A 25,619-nucleotide genomic window follows, 5' to 3' on the forward strand; every position below is an offset into this window, starting at 1 on the left:
CATTCTCCTGTTTTAGTGTTCTGAATCATGTGTTACACAGGCACCCAAAGCAATGACGGATTTTCAGTGGGTAAACCTCTGTGGTATTGCAGCTTAAAACATGATTATTAAAATGCATTGTCAAAAAAAAGTTCATATATGTGACAACCTGGGGACATGAAATGAACATGTAATCCCAAATTATTTACAAATGTAGCCAAGAGCTAATTTTCGGACATTCCTCTGAAATGTAGATTGTAGTTCGAGAGTAAGGACTAAGCCATAGTTAATTAAATTTATTTTTTATGAATTAGAATCATAGTTTATGAATGTTTCTAAGGAAAAGTCAAAAATCAATGAGCAATTAGGACCCCTTGCTGTCTCTCAGTATCAAACCGGATGTTTGTCTCTTAGTAACAAATTTATCGGGTTCTTCAGATGGAAACCAGCTGTCCAAGCACCATTCTGAATTGCTGGGTGCTGTTACTGAGATCCTTGACTCGTTCCACCATATCCTTGGCTGCTGATGGGGATGGGTACTGAAGTGCTGCTGTCTTGGTGGTGAGAACTATCTCTTTGAGCTTTTCACACATTAGGTTGCTGTAGTGGGTAACCTTGTTTCGAATGTCCTGAGCTTTGGCTTGGCGTGACAAAGTGTCCCCAATAAAGACCAACTTGTGGGCACTGAGGATGACAAATTTGCTGTGAGCAACAAAAATTTTGGGAGGCTGATTGGTACTGATGGAGCTGTAAAAGGCATCGATGGCGTTGGTGAGGGTGGTGACATTGGCTTCACATTGCTCTTGGTAAAAGAGAAGAAGCTGCCGGTCCGAGTTGCAGAGTGCGGTGCGGACTTGGCTGTAGTGTTGAGGTGGTGTCCAGTTTGATAGGTCATTTTCAATAGGTCGGGCAACCTCCTCTTCCAGACGTTCAAACTGTTTGAGCTGAAAGTGGACATTAACATGGTTAGTGAATTTTACTTGTAAGAACAGTTAAAATGTCAAGATCTCTGGCCTTCATTAAACCAGACCTTGCACCTGCTTTTACCCTTTTTATACAGACTGACCTTTAACGTCTTTAAATTTTATTCTTATATTAGCTGACATATTACGCAGTGCTTTACAAAGTCCATAGTCATATCACTAACTGGCCCTTAAAGGGCTCACAATCTTATGTGCTTACCATACTCATTAAGGTAGCCTTAGGACAATTTTTTTTTTGAGGGGCGCTGAGTAACTTAATTGCATGTTTTCGGGATGTGGGTGGACACCAGAGTACCCAGAGGAAACCCACGCAGACACTGGGAGAATATACAAACTCCTTGCAGGTCATGCCCTGGCTGGGATACGAACCTGGGGGAGTGCTTACCACTAAGCCAACCATGCAGTCTTTAATAAATGTGTACACCCCGGGCAAATACAGCGCTGTCATTTTTTTTGCCAGACTTGCACCTTGTAAAATTGCCCCCTCTGTGAATATGTTAAGTGGGTATAGCCTATAAAAATCACCAAGGCAAAGGAACAGGAAGGGTGAGCAGGGGAGGAAAAATCACTAAAAGGAACAAGTTAAAACAATAGGAGTGGGGAAAGAAAAAATCTTTTTGGGATTCTCAACAAGTTTAAATTTCAGCCAATTAAAAATAACAGTTCCACTTTAAAGAGATTTTGTCATATAATTAAAAACTAAACCTGCCAGAAAGTTTGACTACTCCAAGAGGAATTTAATCCTTGGCATGGCATCCTGCCTTCTTGCACGCCACAGACTTCTCTTATTTTAGGAGCGTTTAATTGCTATCTGTGCTAGTCCAGCTCCACCAGATCCTGACATGTGAGTCTTAGGGCTTTGGATGTCTACACAAAAGGGGTTTTTACAGGTAACGAACACGCCTAAAATATGGGAAGGGAATGAACTCTGGTCACTAGAGAGTGCATTCAGTCCCAGCAGCCACAGCGGAAGCCGTGGTGCACTGGGTATCTCGGCTCCCTACGCATTGCTCAGTGATTTTTGACAGTTGAGGGAAGCGATCAGGCAGGTAAGAATGTTTTAATACAGAAAGGACATCACCTGTACCTTTTCTGCATTAAAACCCGACTGCAGATTTTAAAAGTGGAACTTTAGTTCTACTTAACAATGATCATCATTTCCATAGCCCTATGATTGGCATATGAAGGCTCCAAATGCTGATCTTTCCATTTGTGAAGGCAATTTACTTCACTGCCATTCTGACTTTTTTGCTTCAACTTTTCAAATCTGTACATGACTTAGAAAGAATTTGCATGACAGCCAAGAAACTAGCATTTTTAGAAGATCATCAGCAAACGGTCACACTTGAACTACACCTAAAATGAAAGACCGACAATAGTTCCAATTACCTGATGCTGTTCCAGGTGCCCTTTCACCTGTCGAATAATGTTTCCTTTCTCTAGCAGCTCCTTTTGTGTTTTCTCAAACTCTTCCTTACCCTGCAGAACAAGAGACATAATTTACTCTCTATAGAAATATCATGAATCCTAATGAAAAAGCACCTTCATTCATATTTTATGAATTGCAAAAAAAAATTGGAATTCTTTTTTTCTGTGAAACATATTCCTCTTTCAACTTCAGGCAAAACAAGGATTCACTCATAAATATGCAATGTGTATTTCTATTTACCTGGGCCTGTCTTTATAGAAAATAAAATGTTCTGCACATTTTTGGGCTGCAGTGGAAGCATTTCTGTATCAGACAGCCTACTGCTTGTTGAATTATATTGCAACTATATTTGGAGGTCAACACCAAATAAAAAGTTACCCTTGGTTCTTGGAAGTTGAATTGTTAACGGATACCCCAAATGAGGAGGTACTGCAGCTTACTGCGCTTGGAAATGCATTTGTACAATTTGGGGGCACTGTTAACATGCCAAGATACGGTGCCCCATACCAATGGGTTCCTAGTAAATGTTGCATTTTAAAAGAGTTCTATAAAAGCAATCTATATTTTTTCTCCCGGTGCGGGTTTCTTTATAGTAGTTTAGGAAGATATTCTTTCTGAAGGAATATCCTAACTTTCCTCTAACAAGTTTTTCCTTTAAAGTGGAAATTATTTTAAAGTGAGGGTTTGCTATGTTATAGGTTATATTATACTCTTCTAATCATAATATACAGGATATTCTGTTCCCATTTCATATAAATTGGTATTTAAAAATGCATTATTAAATCAAAAGAAATAATGTTTCTTTCTTCCCATATTTCAATACAAAGTATTTAGCAAATAAATTAAATCAGCAGTTTAATCTAAATCCACTTAAGAAACAAAGTGTTATCAATTTAATTATCCATTTGCTCTGCCAGATTTTTTTTTCAGACACTTTTAATTGCATTGTTCAATGCATGTTATTTAGTATACTGCCTCTAGGTGGAGCTAGAAGATTTAACATTTATTTGTATCTGTGTAGCACCAACATCTACTATAGCGCTGTACAGAGGGTAAAAATGCAATACCAGTTTATGCCGATATGATAGGAATATCCAACAATACAGGTAAAAAACATACATAAATAATGTGAAATGTACAACACTCAATGGTGCAGTTATGTGCTTAGGTAGAAAGACAATACCACAAAAGTAAAAAAAAACACAACAAAGGTAGAGCATTGACTTTGAAAAATTACAATCTAGAGAAGAAAGGGATAAAAACAATACGTGAGGTGTAGAAAAATTGGTGTGGTTTGTCTAAAACAATGTGTTTTGTTATATTATAGTTCTTTCAGGTCCTACATATCACAAATCCGTTTACTATGTTCAAGACTACAAAATATATGCACAGAATATTTTATACTGAAATACAAGTGGAACGTGACACTAGTTGTGGGAAACAAGAGTCAGGAGGTTTTCAATGTCAATATGATGTCTTTCTGATGTAGTAAGGACATATGGGAAATCTATATTAGCTTGAGGACATATGGGCTATGTGGCTTCCAGGAAGACATAAAAGACATGCAAGCAGGTGAACTATGTACAGGTAATGTTATACAAGATGAATAGAGCATTTTCAAAGGAAACATCGATATTATGTTCAAGGAGAACAAGAGAAATGTACAAGTCTCAGCAGAATAATATACAATCTATACCATGTCTTGTCAGATGCCCTATCCAGTTATGGCCTCACGCTCTAGTCTAACTGAATAGCATGACACGGTTAATAAAATATGTAAATGGAAAACTACTTATATACCTAACCTAAAAGGAGAGAAAAGCCATAACAAATGGCAAAAAAAAAAACAAAAACAAAAACTACTGCCTACCCCCTTCTGCTATTACATCTTGCTGATAGTATGGATAATATACAAAGTAGTGTACCTACTGCACTATTTTTGCCATTAGTTTTGATACAGATTATGTATGAGTGGGGATTTGTGATACACCATATGGTCAAAAGTATGTGAACACCTTTCTTTATCAGGGGTTCCTAAATCTTTGTACTTGAGGATCATAATATTGTTACTGTACAGGAGCCTCAAAAAAAAAATTTACCAAAATTTTTATGGCTATATAATAGGTAGGGCTTTTTTTTTTATTTGAAATAAAAATGCTTGCTTATTTTAGGCTTTTTTTTTTATAAGGCAGGGTCTTCTCCTCCTCCTGTGTCTGTGCCTGTCATTTGCAATCCCTATTTAATGTACAGCCCTGCATATTATGCTATATAAATACTGTTTATTTTTATTTATTAGAAACATCCACACATTGGTGGCAATTTTCTCCATTTTTTAAGTTTAGGAAATACAAGAATAAATCAATACAATCTTTATATTTTTAGTCTTTAAAGCTGTGGACATTTTCATATTCTTTTTCACTTCCACATATCTCCATATTTTTTTGTCCTTTTATTTGGTTGTAGACATTTCCATCTAGTGCCAGGTCTTTTCTAGCTACTTGACTTTGCCTCCAGCCTCACATGTGCTATTTCCCCTTTGGTAACCGTGTTGTCAGTTATAAGCTGTGTACAGATGTCAAATTTCCATCCTGGAAAAAAGCTTTTGTGATAATTTCTAGTGACACTAGAGAGAACAAGAGCTGTGCAGACAGTGCTGTTCAGTTTGTTAAAGAGGGGAGATTACCAGTGGATCCCCTACGGTGTCCTCCTCCATAAGAAATGACAGCATTTGCCCCAACTTAGTTGAGTAGCAATGTGCAATGGCTAAATGACAATTTCTGACTGAGAGGATCACAATTGTGTGATCACATCCTGAGTGACAATTCTCCATCTTATATACGTAACGAAGTGATGTGTACCGGAGAAAGTGTACCGCAGAATCATCCACGATCACCGAACGACCGTACACACGGTCGGACGGGTCCTTCTTTTCTAGCCACATTCCTCGACGTTGTTGGCCTGTTGTCAAGGACTTTTTTTGTTACGATTATCGAACGCTCGGTTGTTATTCATTCGTTTCCACCGTCAATTATTGCATGTGTGTACGTAGCCTAACTCTAGAGAACCATAATTAGGTCTTTGGTTTTGGAATGGGATGTCCCACAAACTAGGTGTGATGGTCATTTGTCCAGGAACTTTTCCCCATGGTCAAAGCCTTACCCTAAATCAGTAAAAAAAAACACTAAAGGTGTTACTACCAGTAGTTCTACTTAGCCAAAAATCTACTACAATAACCACATTGTCAGTATTTGAAGGCACAGACCAGTTTTAGACCAAACCTGTAATTTCTATTTCAGATTCAATGCCCTGGGAGTGGGAGTTGTTAGGAATTAGGTCAATGGCACTAGATGCGTTATTTGAAACCAAAGCAAAGAAGAAGGTACTAATGTTAATTTGGGAATAGGAGTTTGAAATGAATTCATGGGGCCAACAATAATACAAAGTGGTGTTTAATAAAATAAGCCGTCATGAATCAGCTTATAATACCAAGCTGCAATTTTCCCACCCATTAAATTCCCCCGCAGACTTGGACTCTGTATATCGGCTCATGTGATGGGATTATATCTCCTTCTACCATGGATGTCATTCACTTTGCACTATAGAAGCTTGCTGAAGCCTATCAAATATCAAAGGCCTTGGGGCTAACAGAGACAAAATTACTGTGACTAAGTCCATTGAATGATACAGTTGTTCCCTAAAGCAGCACTTTGGTTCAGGGCAAGTCCTACAATAACTCTAAGTTTTGATGTTAAGATGTCAAGGAATAAAAGAAAAATGGACAGCAAAAGCTTTGTCCTGCCTGTGAGAACGCATCTTGGTCTGTTCTAGAGAAGATGTATGATATACATAGGATGGACAGGCAGTGAGGCCATCATCTAAGATGTCTAAGCACTGATTACTGATTCTGAAAAACGAGCCGTGTTATCTAAATCTGGTATAATGACATCAGTATGTTAAGAATGTCTATTACAAAGAGAGGGATAGGATGGACAGATTTGAATGGTATTGTTTATCTGTCGGAAAAGGACTTAAAACAGAATTGAGACACCCCCAAGGACAGCCAATATATAGTGTAATTTAATATGAATAATACAGTAAATCCAAAAAGGGTATTTATAATGAAGTCCGCTCTCTGTAGCATACCAAAGTGTTTACGTTGCATTATAGTAATTAAGTCATTTATGAAGCCCGTGGTGTCTATAACAGTGTTCTCTGCATAAAGCTGCAGGAAACCTCTGTGATAGGAGAAAAATCAGTCACATGCTTCCCCCCCCAGCCCCTAAATATCTAATTCAGTGATCGCCAACCTTTTCAGACCTACGGACCACATTGTTCTCCCCAGCCCCTTCACGCTGGGCGTACCACCTGGCACACTCTTCAGCAACCACCCGGCTGTTTTTGGGTGGTTACGGATGAGTTGGGTCACAAAACGTTGGGGGAGTGGGCAGGTTGTGTACAATAAGGGGACATGGTCCGCGGTCTGGCTTTTGCGCCCCCCAGCGAGGTCCTTCTCCTGACCACCAAAATTTTCTTAGAGACCACCGGTTGGCGACCGATGATCTAATTCACTGCTGTGGTTGAATAGTATGGAAGGCAGGGAAGAGAAGATACAAGAACAGGAGCTGATCCTGCCAGAGAGGTGGAGAAGCAAGTGAACAGGATCATTGGCAGCCCCCTTGGGCCATAGCCGACACAGTTGGCCATGTGGCACTTGTGAGGGTGTCAATAAAATCCCCATTCCTGGCAGAATCATCTTTTTCTATTGTAGTCATTGCCTATGTTTTTTTTTTTTTTTTTTTGGGGGGGTTAGGGTCTTTAAAAAAATTGCTTGGGAAGGGGGCGGGAGGCCTAAAAGTTTTATATTGAGGCCAAATATTTCTATTTACCTTTTGTTTTTTTTTGTTTTTTAGAAAAGCAGAGGCATAGCCATAAAAAGGCAACACAGAAACCCATGGGCCCCTAAAAATTGTTTGGTTCAAAATGTATCATTTTATATAAATGTTATAAAGTCCAAAGGGCTAATATATGAACAAAAGAAAGGCAACCAAAATATTAGAGATTTGTGAGCCTAATCAGGACATCTGAAAAGTTATTTCTGAAAGGCTGCTTTAAGTTTCTAAACACCATTTTTGTATTTTGTGTTATTAGAGAACCCTAATAATTGGATTCCCTTTATTTCCATAATATCCTATTACAGCAAACGGTGTTTACTAGGTTTTTACTCATCGTTCAGTAATGACCTTTTGAATAAGCAAAAATAAATGTGATGTCAGCACCTTGAAATATGTGAGGATAATACAGATAGAGCATCAAAGGTATTGCAGGTTCGGCTTTAGTAATTTTCAGATTCCTCCATCACACAAAAACACAATAGAACCTGACGTACATGCAGAGAGTTTGCAGTTTTGTAAGGCATGAGAGGAAATGTGCAGCGCAGCATCTCTCCTCCTCTCTCTGTAGGGAAATGCTCATTTTGCACAAAAAGTGAAAGGTAAAACAAGAGTCTGGCTGCTGATTCGGCAGATTATTAGCAAGGTGTTCTATCAGTCTCCTTTAGGTCATGTATCAGAACAGCTGTGCGCACCTTTACCAGTCTGGAGGCATTATTCAGTGTTCTTTAGCAACAGACCTTTAACGGCAAAATGTAAATATCATTAAATAAACAGCCTGCCTGCCAACTAAACAGGATACTCCGATTTTAGCAGACGCAGCATTTTGACAGCACGTCTGCAGTTGTCGCCAGATGGCATAAAAGCCTTGGCTCCTCTTTTGATGTGCATGAGTTTGCAGAATGATTGAAATAATTAAAGTCTGGATTAATTAAACCTTCTCTGCCTGTAATAAGGGAAAGTCTTATATCAGTTAAAGAGTGTCTTCTATCATTTTAGCTTCTCTTAACCTCATCAAGTTTCATCAAAGTTGCAAACTACAAAGACGAAAGGGCAGTGACTTGATGGGATGCTAACAAGTGTTTTGCCTTTTGGGTTCAAACCATTTGGAAACGTATTCATCCTATCTTAAGCTACGTTCACACATCAGTTGACTGTCAACCGGGACGTACAGCTGCGCTCATCTTGGGTGGAAATCTACAAATGTACAGAGCTCCCCTGCTAGGATGGAATGATGGATAATCGATCAGGAATGAGCACTATGGTTTCCCATGGGAGAAAGCACATCGAGGTGCCGCTAGCTCGCTCTTCCCCCTTCATAGAACACTGTTGTGTTTAACAGAGGTCCGCGGTCTGGTATTTGCGCCCCCCCAGCGAGGTCCTTCTCCTGACGACCAAAATTTTCTCAGAGACCACCGGTTGGCGACCGATGATCTAATCCATACTATCTAACCACAGCAGTGAAAGGCAGGGAAGAGAAGATACAAGAACAGGAGCTGATTCTGCCAGAGAGGTGGAGAAGCAAGTGAACAGGATCATTGGCAGCCCCCTTGGGCCATAGCTGACACAGGTGGCCATGTGGCACTTGTGAGGGTGTCAGTAAAAGCCCCATTCCTGGCAGAATCATCCTGTTTCTATTGTAGTTATTGCCTATGTTTTTGTTTTTTTGGGGGGTTATGGCCTTTAAAAGTATTGCTTGGGAAGGGGGGGAGGCTTAAAAGTTTTATTATTGGGGCCAAGTATTTCTATTTACCTTTTGTTTTTTTTTTTTTAGAAAAGCAGAGGCATAGCCATAAAAAGGCAGATACCCATGGTCCCCTAAAAATTGTTTGGCTCAAAATGTATCATTTTTTATAAATTTTATAAAGTCCAAAGGGCAATTATATGAACAAAAGAAAGGCAACCAAAATATTAGAGATTTGTGAGCCTAATCAAGACATCTGAAAAGTTATTTCTGAAAGGCTGCTTAAAGTTTCTAAACACCATTTTTGTATTTTGTGTTATTAGAGAACCCTAATAATTGGTGTTTTGCCAATTGTACATGTCTGTTTATCTGTCACATGAAACAATCCCAAAAGATCATTTTCAGCAACAGTAATCTGACGTACACCGGATGTCTGTACAAAGCACTTGCCTGGCTACTTGGCAAGAGTAAGAGGCACTGCAACTTTGATCAGATTGGACTAATGTTACTTTTTAAGCATCTGTTGGCAGATCTGATTGATATTCCTATATACACTGAATGCATGTATAAGACTGTGTTCTTCTGATCATATCCAATCATTCAAATACACAAAAACTTTTGTACTTTCAATTTCTATTTACCAGTATTTCTGATCTAGCCACAACCTACTTGAACCCCAAAAATCAGCCTCTTACAATCAGTTAGCTGCTAACTTTAGTTAAATGTATCTTTATTTTATTTCTTCATCTTCTTCTATTTTATCAATAAGATTGGAAGTAAAAAATGTGCCATATTTACCACCTTGCTGATTGATTTGACCTAAAGGAAGACCAGAAACAATATGCATCCAGAGTAGTCAGGCGCCAATGTGAGTAGGTGGTAAAACAGGCAGGAATCGATGCATGGTGTACCATACCATTCGGTGTATGTATGGAATATGTGAGTTTCCATTCATGATGCAACTACCCCTCATTGAACCATTGCGCATAGATGTAATTCTGCTGTGCAAAGAATTGTCCAAAAGAAGTATTTTTTGTGTGTTAAAACTCAAAAAGGGCCATTTTAAATTGAATGGCCTGCTTTTCTGCAACATTCCTCAATAAATGACAAAACACACGTGTTAAATGTGTGCACATAGACAAAGCTTTAAATAATGCTTGAAGACTTTAGCAAAGGTGTTCTGGAATAGTATTAAAGGAAGCATTGTGTCAGCACCTGTAGTTGGCTTTTTTAGAATGGTATAGGCAATGATCATAGTTCACGTGCCAGATAAAAGTACATGTTCATGGCATGTGCTGCATTAAATTTAGCTAACAGCGAAACTCCAGGTAACAGTGATCAAGAAAAAATCTTAGCTGGCCAGCAATTTTTTTCAATGAGATTGGCCGGACCAGCAGAGTCTACACAGATCACATAGTACATTCAGACATGCTGTCATATCTAAATCAAAGCTAAACTAGCCAGATGGCAATCGTTTCATGTCCATGGGCACCACAGCAGTACTACCCTTCATGAAACAAGCACGCTAAAGTCTCTAAATAGTTTGATTGATTTCTACCCTACTGTTAGTCATATGCAATTTGCAAAGGAAGAAAGAACATCTCCCTTAAAGATTGCAGTATTCAGGTGACATAGAAACTCCAATATGATTTCCACATGGAGATGGGCAAACATTGGGAACAAGGCAGCCAATATGCATTACCACTAGCACTTTTCTTGCCAGATTGATATGCAAGATCCCTTAAATGGTCTTTTCATGTAGCAGCCTAACCTTTGTTAATTCTCCTACTTTTTTGTTGCATGCATGATTTGCGAAAATAAGCTATACCCAATACATAATTTTAGCTTTATATTAGGCCTAACAAATACCAAATACCTCTTTTGTAAGAGTTATTGAGCTAGAATTATGAAATTCTGCACATCCATGGGGTTGTATGGATATTACATTGGGTTGTGTTTCGATCTGGAAGGACTTGAAAGGAGTCACACCTGTTCTAGATTACATCTTTTAGGACTAGACAAAAAAAGTTTGATGTTCTGTTTCCCCTTAGGATATGTAATAGTATGTATAGCTTCCTTTGAGTCATCACATGTAAGCAAATTCTGGAGCAATATAAGGTTAATAACAAAGATTATTACCACTGGAAGAACATTTTATTAAAACACAAATACATTGTTGTAGTCACATTCAAATAGACTTATTCCAAAATGATAAAAACACTAAAGTGAAAAGGCCAATAAAAGGTGAATATATACTACTATATATCTGTGTAAAATATTTTTTTCTTCCAGTGGTTATACAATGATGAAGAAACTTCACAGGACATCACACCTAAACCACATTTTGCAAAAATCATTTCTAGCTGTTATGTTTTATAAAAAAAAAAGTTTGAATCAGATTTGTTATAGCAAGAAGAGTATATATCTGTATGGACACCAACCTGTAAATGGACATAGTCATAATCTTCCATCCAACCACTCTCGTTGTTTTCATACTGTCCTTCCGGAGACTCTTCCGCTATAAACTTGGGTGGAGATGGCAAAGGCCTGGACTGTATACTGGCCTTTTCTGTGTGTCCCGTTTGACCAGCAGACAAATTATTATTGTTATTAGCCAGCTGATTGCTATTGTCCTGCCCAGATTGGGACTCTCCTAATGAAGGTTGATGCTTGGTCCTTTTAAAGAGCAAAGAAGCATTTCCATGTAGAAAAGAAGCCAGTTGTTTGGTGTCATCTGGTATCCCTCTGGAGTACATGACAAAGCGATCAAGGTCATCGCCTTGTTTGTTCGCTAACAAAACATTTAAGGCCCAGTTACAGCTATCTAATGCCTGACTGTGCTTAAGAAGTTGTTGGTAAACATCTTCCATCTTCTGTAACGGTTTGCTAAGCTTGGTATGTAGAGTCCGGTCAGATGCTTGAGTTGAATTTACTACTGCTCCTCTGGCAAATTCCAGCAGTTCTTTAACTGTGGTTTTCACCCCTTCCACTGCAGCCTGGATGCTCTGTACATTGGCTTCCATCTGTTCTGGACTTCTCCAAGGACCGTTGATGAAGGACATCAAGCAGGAGATAGAACTATTGACACCATGCTGTAACTTTACCAACATTTCCATGGCAGCATCTAGATCAAGGTTTAGCTCTTTCCCTGCAGTCTTTGGTTGAAGGACAGACGTTTCTTTCACTGGAATTGTATCAAGGGAAGAAGTGGAAATATTGCTTCTTGTACTGCCTGTGCTGGAAGCAGACAGCCTCTTAAAGCTGCCAGCCAGTTCATCAACAGCTTTGACTTCTCTATCAACCTGGGGAGGAACATCGTATATATAATCCGATTCAGTCTCCAGTGAGGCTTTTCCAATGTGGAATTCTCTTGGAACATCATAGACATCATGAAAATTTTGTTGTCCAGCAGGTTTCCTTAAGCTAGGAGGTACATCATATATCTCCTGAGAAAATGAGGAGTCATTGCCCTTAACAGCAGCAGGAGGAATATCATAGATATCTTCAGGGATGTATGGCTCAGGATCATGGATGTGACTGGGAGCCTGAGGCTGAAGCTGCATTTTTTGGTTGGAGAAAGCAGGTGGAAAGTCATAGGTTTCTTCTCTTTGAGGACCATCAGGAACATCTTTACTCACAGAGGGTGGAATATCATAAATCTGTAGGAATAAATAAAGGGGAACATTGTTTTATGATTTTACTAATGCAAGACAACTAGTTCACATCTTTAAACTTCACATCATACAGTGAGTTACCAAACCAAACAGTGCTTTAACAGCAGCAAACTAGAGATAATATTTCATAGTGACCATCTTATGGCAATGAAACTACTCTATTAGAACAGACCACTGTCCCTCTTTTCTAATTCATTGCAGAATACATTACTTTGTGAAATTCCTTATTCTTTATTGGATCAATAAAATAGTATATAAATATACATTCTGTGTATTGATTTTTTAGATGACAAGAACTGCTGAACTTGTATGTGTCACCTTATCACAGCAAAGGATGTTCTGTGATGACCCAAGGTCAGTTTTAGAGAACGAAAGCTTGAGTAGAAGGTTATGATTAATGAAGGACCCTATTCCCACCAGAGGATACTGCATATTCCCATACTTTGGTATACTTTGGTTCCAATTTTATTTAAATAATGAATTCTCATATTTACTTTTTATTTGTAATATTATTCACCACTCTCCAAGAAAACAAAAAATAGTACAGATTCTATATATACTATGCTGACCTTGGGAAGAAATGTAGTAAAAGGTGAAATAAAAGTTTGCTGCTTTAAAGATACTGTGGTCAAATACCATATTCCTGATTCATAACCATCTAGTGACTCACAAGCTGTAGGAGGAAAGCATATGAATGACTCTAACTCTTAAATATTAACAGAGGTTTCAATGAATACTGATTTCATGCTTCATGTTAAGTATTAATGTCAGATGATGACAGGTCACATCAGCAAAAGTACATTCTAGAAATTTATTTTGTGAGCTGCCATATAACCTTAACCAAAAAATCTGGCTTTTTGGTAAATAGAATACCTAAGGCCTCAGCCTTGTAAAGCACACAGATGTTACCTTTCAAGCCAATAAAATCCTACCAGCAGTTATATAGAAAGTTGGACTGAGTATCCGACATTTTATCGGTGCTCCTGTCTGTCATAACCTGAACTTGAATATGAAGTGTTGCCTGTGTTGCTAGACCGGACCAATATCAATAGGAACATATAACCTGCACCTCCATGCTGAAATCAAAAAAGCTTTTTTTATTCAGCTTTAGTAGATGCATAAGTGATAAGAGATCAATAAGACAAGTATGCCTGGGGCCATCCTGTAGAAATGCCCTGTGGTTGGCAGCGCCATGACAAATAAGCAGTGTTTCTATCGGGTAAAAAAGCACTTATTAAATTTTCTATGCACTGCAAATTCTCCCATTATTTAGGATGTGTGCTGTCTGGCATGGATTTTGCTAATTGGCATATTGAGTGGAGTTAAGTGAACATGAACAATTATATTCAAGTGGACCATCAATGCCAGGTTCCATGTGCTCATTAGTTAATCTCTAAATCTGCACAAGATTTACAAAAAAACATCTAGATTTTTTTTTTCTTAAACAAAGGTTGGAAGAAGAAGCACTTTCTCATCTACACTAAAGAAAAATGTAATCTGATTGAGGCAACACTTTCCTTTTGGCGTTTTGTTATGTTCATAAGGCTTTCTAACTGTTCATTCCCGGAGTGTTATTTTGCTCTGCCTGTGCATACAATCTGAAGATTAAACACGGCAGACAATAAGTCTGGGAAGGTCCAGAGTGCAGAAGCAATGAATAATTACAGTACATTTATTTAATGAAATCAGTAAGCAAATGATTTCTCTTGTGGACTGGTATACCAAAATGATTAATCTATTCTGTAACAACCCATGAATATAAATACATTACCTGTCAGAAGTATACATCTGTTAAAATGGTTTATGTGGAAATCAAACCATTAACTCATTCATTAGTTTTACTTTTATAATTACCTTTGTGGTTAACATAGATACATGAAAGTGAACATTATAGCAAAGTAATACTGCAGAATGTTAGCAGGCATCTTGACAGAGCCTGTCCTCCCTTGGATAAATTGCTTCAGCCATGTAAAATCCTAAAGAGAAGAGTGTGGAGCAAATGTGCATCCCAAATGTGGGATGGATAGTCCAAGATTTCATCTTGCTTCTGCTTACCATTAAATGAGACTGTAGCTGCTCCTGTAAACTCTTTTCCACACTAGGGGGGATGTCATAAATTTCTTGGGTTTGTTCCCGACTGACAGGGCCTTTTACTGCCATTGGTGGAATGTCATAAACCTAAGAGAACCAAAAAAGAAGTTTGATTCATCACAATCATATTAGTTCCCCAACCTAATATTCCATAAAGGTAATCTGAGGACAAGAGTTTTGTATGTGTATCTTTAGAAATTTAAACAGGAGACACAATGTAACTGTCTTTTAAGTCCACAATATCTTCGAACACAAATATTGTTACCAAACTAATTTTACACAAGTCTACAGGGATGCGAGTGTTGCTACTATTTTAACCTTCTTTATATTCTATACACATAAGCCCGATATCATCTAGACCAGGGTTTCTGGATCTTTTTAACATGGAGAAGCCCTTCAAATACCTTTCAGACCTCAGGGAATACCTGCCAATGTTTACGGTATGTCCAATTCATAGTACAATGCCTGGTGATGCCTCTTACATTGTTAAGCAATGAGAAGAATGCGATCCTTACAGATACCAAAATAGATAATTGGTGTGAGTGGTAATGGACACATTGGGGCACAAGGTACTCATTGTTCAGGGAACCCCTAGCATCTCTGGAAGAACCCTGGTTGAGAATTGCTGATCTAGACATTTATTTCTCAGTGCTTAGGAGAATATGAAAAGTTAAGTAACTTGTACATCGTGCTTCCTAAATGTATAACTTTCCTAATATGCAGTCTATTTCTACTTTTGCATTTTCCACACTACATAGGATGGTTATAGTGTTACAGCAACAGTATTTTAGTTTCTATTATGAATGTTGCATCAACAGTAAACTTATAAACGTGAACAGAATTTCAATGATCAAAGCTGAACACCAGGCATGTATTTAAGTGGATATATTTAACTGTGTAGAATTATTATCTAATTACCAGAACTGGAAATTCCTAGTGAAGAAGATCTTACAAGTATCACAAAACCTATTTTATAACCAATATTCAAACCTGCTATGCAGGAGGAGAATCATGTAATGGGGAGTGATCACACTAGCAGGCTGCCTTTACCCTGGGTAACTGATCACCTAACCACCTCTAGTTGTCAACTATAAAAGTTTACAATAGCTATACAAACCTCTGGGCTGTAGTTGTTCACCAAACACCTGGTGGGGACATCATAGATCTCCTGGGGTCCTGCTGGGAGCAGATGCCTTGGAATATCATACTCGTCTTGTTGCTCTGCTTTGGGTGAATCATAAACATAGACTTGGCCTTTCCGAGTAGGAAGGACAACCTAGAAAAAAAATATATAAATATTGTAAATTTCCATATTATATACCTGCCAAACCTACTTTACAATAATTTAGTACTTAAAGTGAACCTAAACAAATTCAAATTTGGGAGTTCCTATTGCTGACTTGTTTTTAAAAAGTTGCATTTTCCAGGATTGCCATCCTTACCTGGACATCAGTAACAAGCAGGTACTGTGTAGAAGATCTAAACGCCGGTACTGCATAGTTATTGTCAATGATTTAGGGAAGTTGGGTAAGGATGACATCCCTGGAACTTGCACCTTTAATTCCTACATTTCCACTTTTACAGGTACCCATTTATAACTGGAATGCTGACATTTCAATAACAACCATTAGATGGAGACAATAATCTAAGCAGGTAAATAAAACAGAATAAACCCTATACATAAAAACCATATACTGCACCTATTTATATATAGTAAGATAACATGTATGTTTAATCACGTTTAGATTGATGTCAGCATAGGCTGATTAGGAACAGCCATAACCTTTGTGACTGGGTGGTTGTGAACAAAGCTCACAGAAAGCAAATATTATTTTATTCCAATCTCAATCCATTGTTCTGATTGCTTATTTTTACATTATATGACCTCTGAACAGGAAAAAAATGGGTGGAGGAACGTTGTATTGTATACAATGCTACTGATTTACCATAGGGCAATCTATCAAACCATCACTGGTTTAGTCAGATATCAAAAATGAAAATGTAGATATATTATAGCACAGGGGTTGGCAAATATTTTGGACTACTAGGCCATTTTAGGAGGTCAAGAAGGCACACTAGGTCAGAAGAAACAATGTGTCCAAGGAAAGGTTTTTTCCAACTGTGACTGCAAGTGAGCAGCCAGTCTTCCGCCGTGTAGTCTCTGTACGTGTCCGCGTGCTTGGCATCGACATGCCCCTTGAGATTTGTCCGCTTGAAAGTGCTGTTGGTGTCTTTGCACACTAAAATAAGGGCTTTGTTGCCGCGTTGGACGAAGAATAATTTGTCAGTCCATTTGGGGCTGAAGACACGACGTTCGAGGTAAACCTTCCAGAGACTGGTAGCTGCGCGTTCCTTCTGCTCTTTAGGCATAGTAATTGGGGTTACTGTGTGGGAACTCGCAATAACGTGAGAATTTATTTAGGCTGGATCCAACAATAAATAACTGGGGGGGGTTAGGCTTGACTGCAATACTGGCAGGGCGGAGTTTGCCTACTTCTGATATAGCACATACAGTATATTGTCTGAGGTCATGTCCCTGCACATTTAGCACCTTCTCTGCACGTGACTCCAGTGAAAAGAGTTGATATTCATCTTTAAGAGAAAAAAAAGAACTACATACCAAAATACGAATACTGTTTCTTTGGACCACCAAATTATTTTGTAATGGTCTTCCTACAGAGGCTCTGCGAGTCTTGGAAAAAACTAAATCCTACCAAAATTTTCTTGGAATGGATGAGCCTCTCCAGGGCCTATGTCTTACATTCTTCTAGTGGCATTGGACAGACTCTTCAGCATTTATTGCCTCCAGGTGTGTTGGATCGCCTGTGTCTTCTACCATGTGCCGGGGCTGCATGCTCTAACCCCTGGTACTACCGTGTCCTGTACTGATATAGAGAGTAGAGGGTGGAACGACAGCACATGGTGGAGAACACAGACAGTCATACAGAAGTTGCAAATCCTGGAATGGAGCAAAGAAAGTAGACAAAGATGTTTGTATTGCAGGGAACTTAATTTATTGTTTTAAGAGATCTTTAAATGGTGATGGATGCATTCTGCAAACAAAAGAGTGATTTGGGGACACTAATGTGTTTATGTCGATGTTTTGGACAGAAAACGGATGTGGAGGGGAAACAGGTGGCACACATTGATATCGCCAGGAAAGTTATTGGCAATCCAACACATTTTTTCTAAACAGATTGCGGTTTTCCAAACCAAGCAGTGTTTACAAAGTCACAACCCACATGGGATTGTCACCACATATGCACAAATTTATGGGCACATTAAAGTAAACATATCATAGGAAAAACATGGTGGCGGCCATTGCTAGCTTCACTTCATTAAAATAGAAGTTATATTGCTGTCATGCCATGCTTCGAGGCACAGGTCCTGAGCAAGTAAACTAAAAAATAAAACACTTCTAGCTTTTTTCCGACGTTCCTAATCTGCATACATTTTTCTGGTTGGTGATAAAAGCCAGGCAATTAGAATATTTAGAAAGAGGTGACTACTGCCGCCATATTGCTTTCTGAACCATTGCCCCTTGATAATATTTTTACGTACTATAGAACGATGGTTGGAGTCAGCTTGACTTTTCAGTTAAGACACGACTTGTAAATCAGCCTTTCACCATTCATACATAGATCCAGAAATAAAGCCGCTCTTTCTCGACTCCTTGCAAATCCCAGAGGCCATCGATCAGAGCGTGGGACAGGGAATGATGCAGCCCATCAATAATTAAGAAGGATTAGCTAAGCAGGCAAAGACATTGACATGACTTACAGAAGGTCCTGGTTCAAGTGTCATTAACTTCTCCTAAAGGCATTACATGTGTGCTTTTGTGGTTTGGATCATAACTTCTCAAAATACATTTAGTAGCAATGTAATACTTTCTACACTTTTTATGTGCAGCCAAATTTAAAACGACATTTACTATATAAAAATAATTGGACAGTGAAGTTGCTTTTTATGGAGGATCATACATGAAATGAAATATTGCTCCTTATGGATGTATTTGGCCGCCTTATATCTAAGGTGTCATTCACCCTGTTTATAGACACATCTGCCTGGTTTTTATGGATGAGCAGGTCTGCTTGAGGAATTTATAGAGTGTGGGTTGTGCAACAGACATATAAAAGCCAACACTTTATGCTTTTATATATTCTTTGTACTTTTATGATTTTCTTATTTTTTTTCATATCTGTTTGCCTCTCTCATTACATATTAAATATAGCAGAAGAATATTACATAATTTACACTTACAGCCAAAATAAGGAGCTACCTACACACTCTACATAATTGTTGTCCAAGATGAAAGGTGAAAAGCATGTGTACATTAGTCTCCCAATTTAATTTATCAATGCAACATGGTGGATTGATATATGACCGAGCATGAACAACCAAAGTACAACTGGAGAAATCGTTTATCGACAAAACCAGTGCCACGGATAAACTTGTTATTACATAAAATAGTTTTCTGGGCAAAAAAGTCACCATCACTCCAATCCCCTCTACAAAGTAAGAAATACATGTAAACCATGTATTTGTAGAAGGCTTGTGGAAGATTAAAGCTAGGTACACACTTGAAATAATTATCTTTGGAAAAGGAATGACTAACGAATTTGCACGATTATTTTGAACGATGGTATAGTGCACCATTCTGTACATGTTGTAACAATGCGACTGTTCAAATATAATCCACCAGTAGTGCACACACGCTAGATATGATCGTTTGAACGATGAAGGAAGTGACATGTAAAGGAGAAAGTGTACTGCATCACTGAACGACCATACACACATAAGATAGTGAACGATCGTCACTCAATCAGATCCGCCCAGACGGTCGTTCGTTTCCAGCAACAATCCTCATTTCATCGGCGTCGTTGTACACTTTTTTTGTTAACGATTATTGGATGATTGGTTGTTAGTCGTTCATTTCCAACGATAATTATTGCAAGTGTGTATGCAGCTTAAGGATTTGACCTCTGGATCATGTACAATCCACCGGGATAGTTAACATCGGTAGGCACCTTTACAATATCTAGGTGTGATAAGAAGGGGTCTTTCATTCTCATTAAAAGATAGCTGTACAGGGGATTGATCTATAAAGCTAGTATTTCCCCCAAGACATTTAAAGCAATACACTCAGCCTTTTCTAATCTTCAATAATTTCCCAAAAATGTACCATTTGGAATGATATCATTGCTACAGAAAGAGGAATGCTTTTTAATTTGCTCATGAATTTATACAAGATCACAAATGACCTTAATAAGGCACCTAGATGGCTGCTTGCTTTCCAGCAATTCTAAACAAATGTCTTCTATACTGGAATTTGAAAGCCACCATAAAATATTTATAGCATGAGCATAAAAAGGGTTGATGTGTGTAATACAAATCATCTGTGTGTTTACTCAGAAAGACTTATTTTAGAAATGCCTGTCGCTCAGCTATCTGATCCAATCACCAGTGGAATTCTGCAAATAGCTTTATCAGGTGGACACTTCTATTATACAACTTGTTTTTATTAGGTTAGCAGAACAAAGCGAAGTGCAATGCTAAATGGCCCGAGATTCCCACCAGCTACCATAAGGTTACCATAGCAAACACGTCTAATTACCCTGAAAGCCAAAGGCCCAGCACTACGTAATACATTCATCCACTCTGGAGGTCACACATGGTAAATCATATAGAAACACATTTGCAGAAAAGGAAAACTCAGGGTTGTACATAGAGCCATAGGCTGAATGTTTCATTGGGCTAATGTGATTCCATAAAAGATCATTTTCAGAAGAAAACATTTTTCAACACAGGAAAAATATAATGTTCTTTAATTCAATTTATTTTCTTACTATAATATTTGTGGATAAATTACAAAATCCTAATAAACTTTTGGTGCAGCCTGATAGGAAATTAAAAACTAAAAATTGAAAGTATAGTTATCCTTTCCTGGTTCTACAACCCATCAGATTTTAAATGCTGTTTTTGTCACAGTGGAGAATATTTATTTGGATGTATTCCAATTTGTTTTGTCTGACAACCATAACCTAAACAGGAACCAAGAGAAAATCTTCTAGTTGGGTCAAAGACCTCAAATCATAATGGGGGTTTTAACCTCTGCGCTAGAAGAAAAAACATTTTATATTGTTGTCTATCTCCTTTTATTTGTTGGGTGTCCAGTAAGCACACATACACACACAATTCAATTTTTGTGGATGTGATTGCCAAGGTGATAAAACGGGGACATGGGTACCAACAGATTTAACTCACATATATAAAACAAATAATACTAGTGTAAAGGTATTCTGCAGACAGGGATTCATATAATAGGCAACCATAGCAGATTTTGAAGGAAGTTGCCATATAGAAGATGGCGATGATAATACCAACAAAGGAAACTATGCCGATTTGAGACTTTAATAAAATGTGAGTACAGCTCCTGGCTCTGACACACTGATATAACGCAATTATGCTGAAGAACAACAAAGACCTGCTGAAATGTTACGGCTCCATAATTTAATCTTAGGTTTAGAGGTTATGTACACATTGTGCATTATACAGCCGTATCCTGCCTGTCCTCCAGTGATCCCATATGTCACAGACACATACAGTGAAAATGTACCACAATGGGTATGGCAGCACATTGAGGGACATGAAATGATGCCTTGGATAAACATACGTACTTTTATCATAAAATAAACTATTTACAAAATAATGAAACAGTGTAATTGTTTTTTTTTAAATTTGTGGTCGGATTATTCCATTAATATATACATAAATACATACATAACTAAGTTTTAGGAACAATTTGAGAGTAGAAGGGAAATTATTCTGTTCCCAAAGCATCTCTAAGTGTTAATATTAAACAATAAAAAATAATAATATTAATATTAAACAGGATTTTTATAGCCAACATATTACACATAGTGTTCAGCATCATTTTCTGTAGCTTAAATGTCTAATGTCTAAGTTGCCAGTGTTTTGGCAGGTCAAGTATTTTAGGCTGTGGCCCTTGACAAACTGGCTTGGATTTTTGAAGCATTTGGAATTGTAAAGTAAACCCGCCATAGACCTGGGCTACTGAAACCAACAGGAGCATGCATTATCTTCAGTGAGAGCCATATACAACAAGTTTTAATAGATTTAATGGTGAGCTTGACCTCATCTCATACTACCTCCCGTGCTTCTCTAATGGCCCTTTACCTACTTGAGCTCTTAAACCTGTAAACAACTCATAGGCCAATGCACTCTTTACATTTCCAATATAGGCCTGTTTATTTGGCAATAACTTTTTCATCACTTGCTGTCAGCATCTCAAGAGCATTTCTCTTTATTTTGTGCTCTGGAGATGAAAGTAGTAAATCTTTAAAAAGTGTTAAGAATTCTGATCTTTGACAATTACCCCAGCATAGGTTCCCCAGGTGGAAGATTCACCCCCGTCTCTTGTTCTGGAGACATTTTTCAATTTCTTTTCACTTTCATTTTCTGGGACCATAGTCAGTAAAATAATGAGGGTGAATGTAGCTACTGAAGACACACACCGTAATAAAACTCGATAGAACTTATATTTTCACAACTCTAAAAATAAAGCATCCTAAATGACAATAAAGGAAATTCAGGAGTTTAGGAGGGAGAATAAAGTTCAACCTCTACAGGAAGAGTCAAAGCTTGTATCTGCTTTACTGCCCAGATTTCTGGATCTTCTGATTATTTTGAAACCAAATTTTCAAAGAAGGTAACATCACAATTTAGGTAAGGTGGCTACGAAAGGAAAAGTTCTTTAATCTTGACAATCTTTTCACATCAGAAGCAAACACACCTTCTCTTTTCACTTAGATGCAGTTTATTGAAAATTCATACAAAAAAAGTACAAAGTAAGAGTTTTGAGTGTCCTTGCTCTTCATTATTCTTTATAGCTTTTAGGGGGGTGTTGTGCCTTTTGGATTATTTATATAAGGCCTTGAATTACCATAGGAAGAACAGGGAGTAGCAAACAGGAAACTTTAAAACAACACTTCCTGTATACTATGGCGTGTGTGGAAGAGTACTGGAGCCATTTCCAGCAATATACATAATAAAATATACGCAGATGAACATTTATTTACATTTTACATGTATACAACTTGATGACTAACAAAAGAAGGACATAAACAAAAATCCCTAGTCATAGTATCCACTTAATGATTATGAAAACAATGTATACAAACCCAGAATGGTAGAAGATAATTTATGTGCGAGGTCAGTAAAAATGCAGAATTACAGATATAACAAATTGCTTTCAATGAAATACTTAACAGAGCAAAAGGCTGCAAATAACAGATGTTGCTTGTTAGAGTTTACATAGACTAAGCGACAAGCGGCTGTGTCTGCATACAACAATTGCAGGCTCAGGAATCATAAAGCTTGTCTTGTAATTTATTGTGTGTCTGTGAAGAAAAGAGATTGAGATTTTTTTTACTGTGGTATACAGAAGGTGCTGATATATCATTCACCTGCCAGACTTTCCTAATTAACATAGCTGAATATGAATCAGAATTCTGTAGACTGCTCCCAAAATTTGACCTCTTTGCTGCCCCTTGATAAAGGGAGGTCTGCTCTGTCTTTAGCATTTCCACATGTCAATTTAACCTTTTCACAAAAGGGCACAACATCCACACATTGCCTATGAAGCGTGAAAAGAGGCTAAGTTGTGAGAATAGTTTGAGATCTGCCTTGCATAGGCTGAGGCTTTGACGCTGAACGCTGCGCTGGCATTCGACGTTCCAGAAATACAAGCTAAGGGCGAAGACCCAGCACACCTCTAGGGAAAATGCGCCTGGAAAATTCCTGACGCAAGATCCTGTATTGGAGAGCCCCAAGTGCCGGCTGGCTCTGGCTCAGCTGGTCGGATTGGGTTTCTTCAGCTTTCAAGCTGTACATTTTATCTGCATGGCTGGAGTTAACATAAATCCCATCCAGACTATGGCAGCAACAATTAGGCATGGTTTGTCCCAAATGTATTATGATCCACTATTTGACACCACAACGTTTATAGACAAATGGTCCAATTTGCTACCAGAGCATGATGTGCCACCAGATAAAGCCATTTAATCAATTAAGGCTTTAAGACTCAGTTGCAGCCTCAGTAATTATTACTGTAATGCAATCAGGCTACAAATACATAAAATAAATATTATTTTTTTACATAGGTTAAAAGGAATGTCAGACCGCTGTTCCTAAATCATACAACCAGCACAGGGTATATGGAAGCCAGAAGCTGCAGCAATTAGTATGTAAAGAAAAAAAAAAACTAAACACATGCCAGTAATCAATACAAAGGTTTTTTTAGGCTTTATTTATTCAGATGTTATTCTGTGTTACAAATAGTATTGTTATTTATAATTTCCATTTTATTTTGATGTGCTGTTATGTGTCTGAACAAAAACTGCCTATGGCAACAAATTGGATTCATCCTTTTGTTTCTTGGCAGCCCCCACTCCCTCAACACAAAAGGCTTTTCACAAAAAAGTTTACCCCTACAAAAAAAAATCTTGGCCAAGACTCCGAAGCATCTGGGTGTCATGGGTGACATCACTGTACCTTCCAACCAGAGCTGGGAACTCTCCCATAAGAATATACTTCAACCCACTGGGTCTAATTTATTAAAGCTCTCCAAGACTAGACAAAAAAAAACTATCATAGGAGAACATGGGTGATCCAGCAAATCGTGAGTAGATCTGGCTTAGGATTGAAAACATTTGCAAACTAATAGCAAAATGTTTTTAAGAAATCCACTCCAGGTATGCTGGACCACCCAGGTTCTCCAATGATAGTCTCTTCTGTCTTAGGAAGCTTTAATAAACCAGGCTCAATATATGAGGTGTATTCCTGAATAGGGACAAGCATGCAGCTCAGGCAGGAAGGAATGGTAAGGTTACTCATATCAACTGGGAGTTTTGGAAACTAAGCAGGGTGAAAAATTTGTTCACGAATAGCTTCTTAAGTTATTTGTGTTGGGAGGCCAAAGGCTGCTGGGAAAGTGGACCTTCTATTTGTCCTGGAAGTTTCTCTTTAAGGCCTGCACCACAACTCAGATAAAATTGTCAGTGTACAACCTTGCCTTTCGGATGCTTCTAAGCGAGGGGCCACACACTGAACATTAACTCCATGAATAACTGGGGGCTGGAACTTTAACAGTGACGCTGAGAATTCGCTCCGGTTTCCCCAAGCCAAAGTCTATACTCAGCGTTTTGTAAATTGCCCAGAGCTGACATATGATTCCACACCGATTTCAGTGCCAGGGTTACAATAACACATAGATCGCTATGAATAAATATCACTACAGACATATGGAGACTTCAGCTCAGTTTTATTAAATGCATTTCTATCCAGGGTCCACATGTTCCACTCTTGGAAATATTAATAGGCCTCAATGATCAGAGTGCCAAAACTAAATAATGTGTTGCCCTAAAAATGAACCAGCTTATCCATTTTATTTTGTAATGTGAACCAGAAACTAAAAACTGGTTTCTAAGGGCAATCAAAATCATTGTTCTGCCAATTGGTTTGGTAAAAGCAGCATGTCATGGTCTAAATAAGCCCAGGTATAAATTTATAAATAAAGGTGAACTCCAGGCTGATTTTTATTATTAGACAGTATTTATTTAGCTCCAACATATAACACAGCGCTGCACACAGTGACACAGGAGGAGCAGAGGACCCTGACGAATAGGACAGAAAATATTAATGCAGATCTTTAAAAATTTTTACATTATTAAAAGAATTCTGGCAGTGTAAATACCTGTATTTGAGTTGGTATGCAGCACCTTGCAGTCTGTATTTCAGAGCTCAAAAAAGAAAAAGGGAAAAACAGCACATGGAACCAATCAGATGAGTTGCAATGCAAGGTGATAATTA

The 25,619-nt window shown here is 38.1% G+C and overlaps 1 protein-coding gene across 1 annotated transcript in view; it reads right to left on the minus strand.

Moving 5' to 3' along the window:
• Positions 1 to 260: 260 nt before the first annotated feature.
• BCAR1 (BCAR1 scaffold protein, Cas family member) overlaps positions 261 to 25,619 on the minus strand; it is a 91,362-nt gene continuing 66,003 nt past the window's right edge. Inside the window, exons 3-7 of the mRNA XM_072422890.1 lie at positions 15,847 to 16,005; positions 14,694 to 14,816; positions 11,406 to 12,623; positions 2,352 to 2,441; positions 261 to 923 (exon numbers count right to left, since the gene is read on the minus strand). Of these exons, the coding sequence (XP_072278991.1) occupies positions 414 to 923; positions 2,352 to 2,441; positions 11,406 to 12,623; positions 14,694 to 14,816; positions 15,847 to 16,005 (2,100 nt within the window). The 3' untranslated portion in view covers positions 261 to 413. The remainder of the gene's footprint in view (positions 924 to 2,351; positions 2,442 to 11,405; positions 12,624 to 14,693; positions 14,817 to 15,846; positions 16,006 to 25,619) is intronic.

The sequence above is a fragment of the Pyxicephalus adspersus genome, chromosome 9 (genome assembly GCF_032062135.1).
Source record: "Pyxicephalus adspersus chromosome 9, UCB_Pads_2.0, whole genome shotgun sequence".
Classification (NCBI taxonomy): Eukaryota; Metazoa; Chordata; class Amphibia; order Anura; family Pyxicephalidae; genus Pyxicephalus; species Pyxicephalus adspersus.